This window comes from Tamandua tetradactyla, chromosome 15, assembly GCF_023851605.1.
Source record: "Tamandua tetradactyla isolate mTamTet1 chromosome 15, mTamTet1.pri, whole genome shotgun sequence".
In the NCBI taxonomy this organism is placed as follows: domain Eukaryota; kingdom Metazoa; phylum Chordata; class Mammalia; order Pilosa; family Myrmecophagidae; genus Tamandua; species Tamandua tetradactyla.
The window spans coordinates 20,063,910-20,076,556 of NC_135341.1; the positions used below are offsets into that span (position 1 = coordinate 20,063,910).

General features: G+C 41.2%; 1 protein-coding gene across 4 annotated transcripts in view; it reads left to right on the forward strand.

Annotated features, from left to right (window-relative positions):
* Window positions 1–12,647, forward strand: part of ADAMTS9 (ADAM metallopeptidase with thrombospondin type 1 motif 9) — a 159,875-nt gene that overhangs the window by 117,565 nt on the left and 29,663 nt on the right. For all 4 annotated transcript variants that reach the window (XM_077128775.1, XM_077128777.1, XM_077128776.1 and 1 more), the window contains one exon: window positions 3,850–4,023. In XM_077128775.1, the coding sequence (XP_076984890.1) occupies window positions 3,850–4,023 (174 nt within the window). The remainder of the gene's footprint in view (window positions 1–3,849; window positions 4,024–12,647) is intronic.

Here is a 12,647-nt window from a genome sequence, read left to right on the forward strand (position 1 = left end):
TGTTAAGGAAATTAGCTTTTCATTGGAAAACATCCCCTCTAAAATCTTAAGGGTCCTCCCCCCAAAAAAAGATCATGTCCAATTTTTTAGGCAATTTTGATCAAGAGCTTAGAGATGCAATTGAAATTTTAAAACAAAAATCAGCATCTGTTTCTTAATGCAGCTTGACAAATAGGAAGCTCTATATTTCCATGATACAAAGCATTCCAGAGTAAAAATGTTGAACTTATGATATTCCCATAGAATAGGAATATGTAGACTATAGAAAAGGATATGAAATTATTTCCAGATTTTTAAGCCTTAAGGTCCCCTTTAACATCTCTGAAACCAGACAGACTTTACAACTAATGGAATACCAATGGTTTAATTAACAGCCTTTGTTTTCTTCCTTAATGATATAAAATATAATGGTGTGTCTTATAAATCCAAAGTGGTGTCTTAGATCCAATGACATAAGAAAATTAATTTTAAAATTTTCAATGCTGATATCAAAAACAAAACTGGCAAAAAAATTGCTAGTATGAATCTAGCAAATATTTTTGGCTAGGACTTTTGCTTTTAATTACATTTAGAGCAGCTTGGTTGTGTGTGTGTTTCTGAAGTATTCTTCAAGTGTTTAATGGAGAGTCTGCGGCATATGGGTAGCTTGTGTCCTTTGAGAAATTAGGGAAACCATATGCACATGGTCAGGGATGAGAACTAGTTATTTTCCTGATTTGTACTCTCTGTTCGTATTGGTTTCAATTGAACTGTGAGCACTGATGTTGATTGTTTAAATACAGCCTTCTCACCCACACTCTTTGTAATACAGTCCACGAGACTGCATCGTATTAAAAACATATTTTAAAACTGGGAGCATAATACTAGTCCATAGTACCTATGACACATTGCCTAGGACAGAGTTTACTTGGACTGTTTTTATGCTTTTGTTTGAGTTAGGGTGATTTTCTTTGTTATGGGCTTATTTATTGGCAGAGTATCTATCTGAAAGGTTGATTTGGAAATATAAAAGATATTTTATGTAAAATGATTAGCATAGCGCTAAGCTCTCAGTCGGACAACTTGCTCCCCATGGGACATTTGGCAATGTCTGGCGACATTTATGCTGTCACAATTTGGGAGGCAGGTGCTACTGACATCTAGTGGGATGTTGCTCAATATCCTACAATGCACAGGATAGCCCCCTACAGCATAGAATTATCTAGTTGAGAAATCCTGGCATAACACTTGGCATACTGTAGGTGCTTAGCAAAAGCCTGGTACTGTAATTGTTATTATCATTATTTGTAATTTTGGTTTAAAGAGCTATATTTCAGGGTTGCCCCTCCTTTAAAATAATGCCACCACCATAATTTCAGCAGAAATACTGGAACAAAGGATATAAAATTATCTTCCAAGTTTTTAAGCCTCAAGTCCCTTTAAACTGGCGAGTTTGCATACTAGCATTGCACAGCAAGGAGTACAGAGATGAAACATAGCTCCCAGCTCAGTAGTTCAGAAGTAAAAACATCTACTTGCAAACCTGCACAAATAGATTACCATGCCAAGATAATAGCTATGGGAGTGGGGGTTGGGGGACAGGGTGCATAAATAGAGGCTGCTTAAGCACTCTCACACACAGCACCACCATCAGCTCTCCAAGGACATGCAGTGGTCTTTGTGATGCTGTGTTATTCATGGGATTTCTGTACAAATCTCTCCGAATTCACAGAGCAAGCCTTGCTGTCTCTGTATGCAAATTGCTGCCTTCCTCCAGATAGCAGCAGCAGAAAAGTTGAAAACAGAGAAGTAACCCTGACGCAGCACATCTAATTTTGAACAAAGATTGCTATGGATGCATCATTCAGGAAGGCAGGGCCTTTGCTGTGCTGTGCATGTGTTGAGATTTTAAGTGCACTACTTCAAGGCTGGCTTTGACATTATGAAAATCAGATGCCAGAACATATAATTGAACCTTCCCATGTCTTAATTTGTCTTTTGACAAATGACCGGGTGTTGTAGGAAGTGATTTTTTTTTCTTTTTAATGTTGGATGCTCATTCCCATAAGTAATTTGCTCAGTAACCAAAAAGAGGTTTCATATACTCGGTAGCCTGAATAACATGAGGCGCTATAAAAGTCTTTAACTTCTTTTCCGTTTTCTTTAGATTATTGAGGAATTATGAGTTTCCGAGTATACGATGGCCCAATGTCAAACTCAAATTTGTTGATGAAGTCTCTATTATTCTTTCTTTGCATTTCTATTGGGACGCTTGTTCTGGAAATGTGCTTTTATATTTAAGACTCAAAATTCAAATGGCCCAGTGGTTTTTTTGGTGGTGGTTTGTTGTGGCTGCTGCTGTTGGGGGATTTCTGTCATTCACCTGGAAGACTGTGGTAGGATTCATTCTTTTTCAATGTAACCGATGGGAAATATTATACATGGAGCTTCCAAGGACATTATGTGGCCATTCTCTAAAGACAAGGTCCTCATTTGTGTTCAGGCACCCTCCCACTACACTCAGGACATAATGACAATAAAAGCCAGGTTTCTTGTGGGTCACAGACTCATTCAATTCAATTAATACAATTAAACCCAAACAAGAGGAGCCATGTTGATCCAAAATATTTTCTTCTCTTCAGCCTACTTTGATGTGAGCCTTTGAGCCCCATCTCTGGCACTGACTCATATGAAACAATTATGACTTTCCAAATTTCCTTCTAAATAGTATCACCTATTTTCTTGAAATCTGAAAGGGAGGGAGAATTAATATTCAGCAGAATTCCATTTGGGCGTGCTTCTTGATAGAAAATTGCCATTAGCCTCAGAGAGAGAGATGAATGCTGCGGCAGGTTCATTGAACAGGAATTCCTTTCTAAATTAAAAGAGTGAGATTCTAATTCTTTAAGAGGACTTCCTCTTAGGAATGCAGCTTTAATGTATGTTAAACTTATTTTCTTACCACCAGACAAATTAATGGAAGCTGATCTCACAAAACTTTGGTGATAAGTTTAAAGAACTAAATGTAATAATGTGCCATTCTTTCCCATCAAGCATGGACTTTAGTTTCTGACTGTCAAAATCTTAATAAAGACAACGGTTCTTAGTCTGCCCATAAGGGAGATTATGTAACGCAGCAATAAGGAAACCATTAAAACATTAATTTAGAGGAAAGTTAATTGCAGATTTAATATGGTGTTTTGGAAGTTGGTCAACAAAATGTTTCAGCATTTTGCAGCCCTAGGAAACAGTCTTTCCTTATCAGTTTTTACTCTGCATATATCATCTGAGGTTGTAAATAGACACAAATACTTCAGTAAATTCCATGGTTCAAAAAAGGTTTCCCTGTCTCCAGAAATAAGGAGCAAGAAAAGGAAGAGACTGGAGAAAATAATTCTATGTATAAGGCTGTAAAACCTTCCACATTTTAATCTTCTTGGGCTATACTTTTAATCTGCCAAGAAATTTTTCTTGTACAGTACTGTATCTCCAATTTTCAAGAACCTCCTATTGTCCAGGATAGAAATCAATTTTGGATTTTTGTTTCCCATGGCAGTGCTATTTCTCAGTTCTGCTAAATGTTTCCCGGCGATCTTTCCCTACCCCTTCAATCCTCTAAGAGCTTCAACAACTTTAGAGATTCCCCCAGACTCGATCGAGTACTTTCCTTACCCTCTAACAATTAAGAGCAGCGAGTTTCCAGATTTGAGGCATTATCTTGGGTCCCTTTCATTGGAATTTAGAAATAGCTGTGATGGCCGTGAAAGCCCTTGGATTAGCCATGCAGTCCCCTCCTCTGCGACCTCTCCACCCTCACCACCATCCCCCAGAGTGGCCCGAAGCGCTCACTTACCAGCTGTGTCTCCGCAGTGCTCTGCGTCCTGCGGCCGAGGCACCCAGCAGAGGAGTGTGGGCTGTCAGATCGGAACGCACAAAATAGCCAAAGAGACCGAGTGCGACCCGTACACCAGACCAGAGTCGGAACGCGCCTGCCAAGCCCCGCCGTGTCCTCTCTACGCGTGGAGAGCAGAGGAATGGCAAGAAGTAAGTAGGGGCAGGAAGGGGGCACCTGCCAGGGATTTTGCTCAGCCCCCTTGAGATCATCACGCACGTTCTCCTATGAAGCTGGCAAAGCCACTGTACGGGATGACAACGCTGGCTATTTCCCAAAACGTTTGCTGTCAGATGGCGAGTGTGGCAAGCCTTTACTCCATCGGGTGGGAGAGCGCCTCATTTTTATCCCACTTTGTTCTTGAAGGTTCCAAGTCTGGCTGCCTCCAAGAAAACTTTAATAGGCCTTGCACCAAATGCGTATAGATAACCTTCAGGAAGGAGAGGGAAATGGGAGGGATATTTTCATATGTGCATCCAGACGGTTATCCCGCACTGTGTTTGAATAGCCACAAGGCAGACGTGACGTAGGGCTGCTCTGTGTTTTCCCCTCCTGTGCTGACTTTGGCTGCGAGTTAGAAGACACTCAGGTGAAGCTTTCATTAGCTAGCTAAGGATTTCCAGTATTTACAAAAAACGATGTCATCTGAAGAAACTGCTTAGTATATGCAAAAGTAGACCAGACTTGATCTTGTTTTTTGCTTTTTTTTTTTTTTTTCTGCCACTCCAAGTTAATGTTTGGTTAAAGAAAAGACTAAGTGTCCTTGGGGGAAAGTCTGATCCAGAAGGTAGGAGGTAGGAGGTAACTTGTGTAAAGGGGGAAAAAAGAGAATTAAAAGCAAAGCCCTTTCCATTCACCTTGCAATGAAATGGAAAATGTGTGCTGGTTAAAGTGCACAGGTGTGGGCAATAACATGTAAGACAGAACCTCCCACCTCTTCCCGCCCCTACCCCCGGCCAAGGAATGGCTTTCAGAACAGGAATTTGGAACAGTTATATTGAACCTGGCACTATGCTAAGTGATTTATGTATAGCACCTCTCTTAATCTTTATAACCGCCATGCAGGGTGGGTGTTATTATTATTTTTACAGGTGAGAAAACTGAGTCAGTCACTTCTCTCGGTGTTACATAGCTAGCCAGTGGAAGAAGCAAGACTTAGTTCCTATAAGCCATTTAGAGATGACAATTGTTTTATTTACCCCAGTGGGGAGTCAGCTGTCAACCCAGTCCTTCCCTCTCCCGCAGGCATTTTCCATTGTCTGCAGTCGTCTTTCTTTAGGAATCTCACCTTCTCTAGTTAGTCCATCCTTTTGCTTGCTTGCTTTCTAGATTTTTTCCCCCTTCCACCAGGGATAATGGCTTATGCAGCAAAATTTCAAATTAATTGCATTTTAATCATACCAGATACCGGGTGCCCTCATAGCCTGTAGAATTCCACAGACCTGGTTCATATCTCAGCGTGACATTGATTACCTTTGCTTCTTTAAACAAGGAGTCTTAATTTCTCTGAGCCTTGTGTTCACTGTCTATAGATGGGGATAAAAATAACCATGCAGCGTTTATTCTGAGAAAATTAGAGATAATAAAGGAAAATGTTCTTTTAATGTTTTCATTATGCGCAACAATTCTCATAAGATATTTATAGGGGAGGAGGTCGAAGTAGTCCCAGAGCAAAAGTGAGGTTTTGAAATACCCTTGTGCATGTCAGCCACCCATGCTTCCCATCCCTTGCTCCATGGGTGAGTGACAGGAGGCTGTCCTGGAAGATCAACAGGAGTAATGCTGCAGGAGTTGGTCTTCCCTCGCCAAGGAGGTAGTGATAGTTTCAGATGTAGAAGGAAGAAGAGGTTCCTTCATCTCTCTCTGTGTGCGTGTGTGTGTTTTTGTCTCAGTGTTACCTCTTGATTCGCTTTGAAATTCTTGTTTCAGACGTATCATGGCCTGCTTTCTCTATCTCCCACTCCCTCTTTATCTCATGCCAAACTCAACCCTGCGTTACTGCTCCCAGCAGCAGGATGTAAGAGAGTGTTCAGAAATGTATCTTAGCCAACTCTCATGCTTTAGCTAGCTTTTGAAAAATACTAGAGCCAATCATGCAAAAGCGAACTCCAGTTACAGCTCCTTCTGAATCCCCCCAAATGGGACAACTTTTGCAACACATGCACTGAGGAAATTCCTCTTCTCTGATCCTATAAAATATGCCCCGAAATTCATGTCTTTGCATTTGCCGTGCAAATGGACCTTTCAAAATCTTTACTCAGATATTTTTACCAAACTCAGTATAAGAACAGAAGAAAGCCTGACTATTCCCGTGTTTAAGAAGTTTAGCAGAGGGTCACCATTCACACTGAAAAGACAAGTTAAGCAATGGGAAGAGCAGATTCTAATAGTTGCCCTTCTATGAATATACTCTCTCATATGCCTGAACTTGAATGGGAATGTTTGCAGAAGTTGAGGGTGGGCGGAGCATGGCAGGAGGCCCTCGAATGAGACGGAATTGGCCTTGGGGTTGCTGGAGGAGGGAGAAGCCCCGTGAAAAGCTTTCATGTTCCCCATCTGGAAAGCATGCTGGTGGCCCTCTCAGAATCTCCCTACAGCAACGAGACTAGAATGATGCTGACAGCAGCGGACAGCCACCTTAATAGACCAAATCAGGGGTAGGTTGACCACGTGGCCTGTTTGCTGGGGGTTCCTGGTTGATGCTTCCACTTTCATGCTTAACAGTATCCTCAGTGAACAGTAAATTGTGTGGTCACTTGATAATACAGCAGCCATCAGGCTCCCCTAAGGCACGTCCTTGCCTCCTTTCTTGTTCTCTCTATTTCCTCTCAATGTCTCTTGCATCCACTTAGTTCCCATTTTACTCGATACCTAATTTGCACAATACATGTCTTGACTTTCCTCCCACATCCACTGACATGGCGACCTGATGTCACAGACAGCATGCCAGAGCTGAATGTAATGCCTTGGAGCCCAGCCATTACAGGACGTTTCCTTCTTTCTTGCAGTGTTTAGCAACCATTCAGGGCTCTTGTTCGCTTTTCTAGTTCATTTTTCCCTTTTCCTTCCCATTTGTGGGCTATTAAAATCCACCTGCTTGTCAGCACGACTTATTTCATACTGGGCCCATAGCATATGGGATGCTCTTGTTTTTGAGAATTGATCTAGGCATCTACCTTGAGAAGCACAAGTTCTCATACCCAACATGGCATGATCATCAGGGATGTTTTGGCAGCTACACAGGTTGTGTGCTGCACAACTCTGGGGACGGGGCGATGCCATTCCCATTGGCTACAGTGTGAGTGGTAGCCCCTAGAGATACATAGTTCAGCAGCCCTAAAACTGATGAAAATATAAATAAATAGAGCTCATTGCTTGTTAGAGCTATGAACCAGGTACAACATTGAGAATTTTTATATGGAGTACCACATTTAGCCCTTTTAACAACTCTCTGATGTGGTAATTATATTTTTATCTCCACATAAACATTCAGGAAACTTAGATAGCTTGGTTCATCCAAAGTCATGGATTTAGTAAGTAGTAAGTCTGGGACCTGAAGCCCAGCTCTCAGACCTCTGGAACACATGCTCTGAACCCTTATATTCTGCTGCTTCCCATTTGACACACACTTAAAGTGAATTAACCTGTTTCCCTCTTGATGGTTCCTCAAGCCTCTTCCTGCAGATGTGGAGTCAAAGCAGCACTCCATTTCCTGGGTTTCTGTCCCCGCTTCCTTGGTCGGGTTAGTTGGCCATCAGACCTTGAGCCGTGTTGCTGGACATCTTGGTGATGGTGGAGCACCTCCAAGAGCCAAGTCTGTTCATTGTGAGCCCAGTAGGTCATGTAAGGGGAAGGGAAAGTGGTGTGTCTTCAGGATACCAGGAGGGGAAAACCTGGACTTGCAGTTATAGGGCAAAATAATTGGGGAAAAAGAAAAAAGCTCCATCCAGACATTCATATCTCATTTTGTTTACATTCTGGATGCAACATATCATCAGAAGAGCAATTGATGTCAAACAGAGCTTCCCAGGTGTCTTGGGATTGACTTCAAATCTCTAGGCTCCAGTTACATCGCCTCCTAAAATGGGAATTATATGGTAGACTTTGCCAAAGAGTCACAGTGAGGTTTAAGTGAAGTTAAGTGAGGGGCCAGTGCAGTGCCTAGGACAAAGAAGGCCTGCTTCTCTTTAGTACAGTGGCCTCCTCATGGAGAGTTCAGATGACTACCACCAATTCCACTTAGCCTGCACATCACAACACTGAGCTTTTAATATCACCTGCCAACTTTGTGAAAGTCATTTGGTCTCTCACTGCTCAGTTTTACCCACTTTAGAATTAAATGTTCATGCATGAGACCGTTAAGACATTTTAATTTGTTTCAAATTACTGTCATGAAGGAATTTTTGTTATCAGTATTAAGATAATTATAATCTGATATTAAAATTCACATTTCGTCAAATTAAAATTGTTAGTGTGTGTGTTATGCTTCGTATGTATGTTATCTCTTAGCAGTAAGGAATATTATTTTCCAGGTCTCACAACTGTTCTTTTTTCCCTCTTCCTAGCTTTTGTACTCTCTTTCCTCCTCAGCACCTCTGCATTACGATGAAGCATCCTGGCCCCTTCCCTTACCTCAGTCTGCCTCACTCATCCTTAAGGCCCCAGCTGAGATGTTCCTTCTTCCCATAAGTCTTTGCCTGTCGTGATCCTGCACTGCTGAGTCAGATGCCTCTCCTCTCAGCTCTCATAGTTCTCTGAAACTATGCTCTTCTAGCAGTCCACACCCTGAACAACAGTTTCCTCTTTCCCTCTTCTATGGTATCAGATCTCTGAGGTCAGGGAATTTGTTCACCTGAGTTTTCCCCAAAATTTAGCATAGTATCTAGAACATTGAAGACACCTGTTGAAAGAATGGATCTGTGAATGCATGGAGGGACAAAAGGATAGATGGATGGATGGATGGACAAATGGATTGATGAATGGATGGATGGATGATGGATCGATGGATAAAAGGATGAAAGGATGAAAGAATGGAAGAAAGAGAGTGAAGAAAGAAAGATGGAAAGGAAAAACAAAGTTGAGCAGTACCTACTAATTGATGGCCTTTTTTAGCTCTTTAGAATAGACACTAAAATATCTATTAGAACATTCAAGGAAACTCTGTTTTTCTTGTAAGAACAGCTGTTTTATTTTCTTGTCACAGTGCCATGGACAAACTGTGCTCAGATACATCGAGCCTTTGCAGAACTGCCAACCCTATTTCTGTTTGTCCCCGCACAAGGACTTGGGCCATTCTAGTACATATTTGGATTCTAAGGACTTTTACCCAGCTCAACTATAGATTGATTCTCAAGTTCGTCACCTTCATTAGCATAGAAAAGACATAAATGAGCAGGTCATTGGTCATTTTGTTATAAAGATGTTCCTGAAGATTTTGATATATGGACAAGAGCTCGATAGTAACTCTTTATTTCTTATCCCCTCATTAATTTATTCAACAAATATTATTGAGCACTGCTCAGTGCCAGGACCAGGCACAGAGGATGCAGTATTGACAATGAAATGGCTGTTGTGGGGTTTGTAGTCCTGTGGGAAAGGCAGACGGAAAACAAGCACACCAACCTGTTATACATAAATGAAATTGCTGATTATGAAAAATGCTACAAAGGAAAAAAAAAAAAAAGAGGGGTGCTGAGATGGTGATGGAGAATGACAAGCCAGTCTGCCTTTTCCAGGGGGCTCAGAGAGTTAAGAACAAAAGAAGATAATTATAGGTAGAAGAAACATCAACCCAAGGGAAGATAGAGTCTGGCCCAACTAAAGCTCAGCCTGGAGGGAACAGAGTAAGCTGGGGGTGAGTAGGGGGCAAGCAGGGTGAATGAGACTGGGGCTGCAGGGGCAGCCCTGTGGCCCATGGCAAGGATTTGGATTTTTCTCTGAAGCAGAGTGGGGATTTACAAGCCCCTTTCATGACTTGACCTCTGCCCGCCTGTTCGCTCACAAATCCCTGTCTCAAATCATATGCTCCAAAACCCCAAACTGCTGTGGTCCTTTCCCTACCTGCACACCTGCAGACCTTCCCTCCCTGCCTGCCCATGAAATTTCTTGCCTCCATGCCTCAAAGCACACTGAGTGCCTCTCTGAGCATGCATGCTTCTCTCCTTGCCTAGTTAACTCATTGTTTCCTTCCTTCCTCCTCCTCCTCTGTCACTACACTGGGAACACCTTTCAGCTGCTTAGATCTGGGTTAATCCCTGCTACCTCTCCTGCCCCTTCTCTACCTGTGACAGTTGCAGAGGCCCAGATGTCTTCTAACTCATTCACCCTCTCTGTTATGAAACCCAGGTCTGCTAACAGAACCATATGAGGTAGCCTTGGGTGTTAAACCCCAGTGACCACCATGTAGCCAGCTGAGCTGACACCTAAGACCCTAAACTGGCAGTAGCTGCCACACAGGTATTATAACAGAGAGAAAGGCTGTATACCAGGACCCTGTGTAGAACTTGGCTTGTTGTCTACATTTATCGAGTGAGTGAATGACTTTAAAGTTACAAAATATTTCCATAGTATTATTTCTGCCTTCTTTTTCCCTTGCAGATATATTATTTTGGAGCAAAAGTTTCTGAACTCTAAATACCTGACTTTAAAATGATCTTTGGGGATAGAACCCATTGGTAATCTGATAACTATTTTGTTAGATGAAGTGATTTGCAATTGTTATTCCTTGTCCCGTAAGAACCCAACATAGCACATGGAAAACACAAATAACCATTTGTTTTTGTGACTTTTGGTCCACATATTATCCAACAATGACAATCTGGTATTAGCAATCTGACAGATTCCTTCATTGATGGAGAAAATCAAAGACGTTAAAAGGTAAAGCATGTGAATATGAAGTGATTTTCTTCCCCTCATGGTTATAGAAGCTCCAAGAATGTACTTGAAAGTTTTAAGATTCCAACTTGATTGCAATCTTTAAGGAAAGGCAGTTTCTACCCATTGCATCAAATACCTCTTAGCCCTTCACCATGTGCTCCCTACTGGCTAAGTGGAGTGGGACCTTAAGAGGTCATGCTAATATCTCCCTCACCCTCAAATTTGGAAAGTTACCTGCTCCACCACCACTACCATCATTAATTTCGGCACATTTAAAGGCACAAGTAACCTGCAGGACAACGGACAAGCTACCCACTCAATTTAGTCCAGCACTGCAAGTATTGTCTGATTGAATAGTGTGTGCACAAAATTTAAGTAGGCTAGTGGTTTGATTATGCACTTGGTAGAATTTTTTTCTAAAAGCCATAATGAAATCTTAGAAAACCTTTTGGAATTAAAATGAGGCTAGTTGAACTTTCTGTCCCTGTATCAGGACATTCTAGATCATATTCCAGCATAGGGGAAAGAGTTATAAATCATAATGGGCTAGGGAAGATAATAATAACAAAAACTGATAATAACCATAGCATGGTTTGGATTTGTTTTCAAATTACATAACACATGCGCATATATATCTAAGTTAACTTTCAGAAGTTTAGGCAAAAGTGTGATGTTCAGAACTGCTATTGACTAATTCTAAAGCACTGGACAAGTCACTTATTTACTGAAAGTTATATTCAGGGTAAGGGTTTTCAACTCCCTCTTACACCACTGGAAAAATATTTTTTAAATAGTTAACCATTCTTTAGGACTGAGGGAAAAAATACTTAACAAGCATAAAGTACTTAGGAATCATTGCTATTCTGCTCTAAACTGTTAATCATTGACACGGATTAAAGCCATGTGGATTAATGAAAACAAGAAAGGACACTGGAACGTTTAGTCCAGATTTGGCTGCTCTATAATAATGCTCTTCTCTGAGCCACCGCACTCAAGTTTTCTAATGAATTACTTTTCTGAGGGTTGTTAAATATTTCTTCTGCATATATCCACTCGTCACAGATTAAGTGGGTTGTTTTATTTTTATATTCAGTGGTTCTCCAGCACAAGTAACTTTTTTTGATGAAGAAATGAAAGAATTACCCCTTCACAGTAATTCCCAGCATACTCCAGGGAAACTGAAAACCCCAGAGCCACCTTGAGCTAGAGAACTGTACCAGGCCATCTTCCTGCACAAGTTTGAAGTGATTTTCTCTTCCATACACAGCTCATGGTACTCCTGTCCTCCCAAACTGCAAATGACTCCACATTGTAGATACAGAGGTTTGCTTCCAAGAAGTACAAACCTTGAATTAAGTTGCAAGTGAGAAGGTTATACCAACATATCCCATCTGCTTCCTAAAAGAACAAATTAGCTCACAAAAGACATCTATATGACCCAGCAGTTCTGCTCCTAGAAATATACCCAAAAGCATTCAAATCAAGTGTTCAGACAAAAGCTTGGATGCCAATGTTCATATCTATTCTATTCACAATAGCCAATAGGTAGAAATGATGTAAGTATCCATCAGATAATGAATGGATAAACAAATCTTGGTATATCCATACAGTGGAGTATTTTTCAGTCATAAAACAGAATAAGGTACCTGATACATGTAGAACATGGATGAACCTTGAAAACTTTGGTAAGTGAAAGATGCCAGACACAGAAGGCCACATATTTTGCAATTCCATTTATATGAAATGCCCAAAATAGGCTAATCTATAGAGACAAGAAGTAGGCTAGTGGTTGCCAAGGCCTGGGCGGGTGAGAGAAGGATGAGTAGTAACTGCTAATGGGTACCAAGTTTCCTTTTGGGGTCATGAAAATATTCTGAAACTAGACAGTGGTATTGGTGGC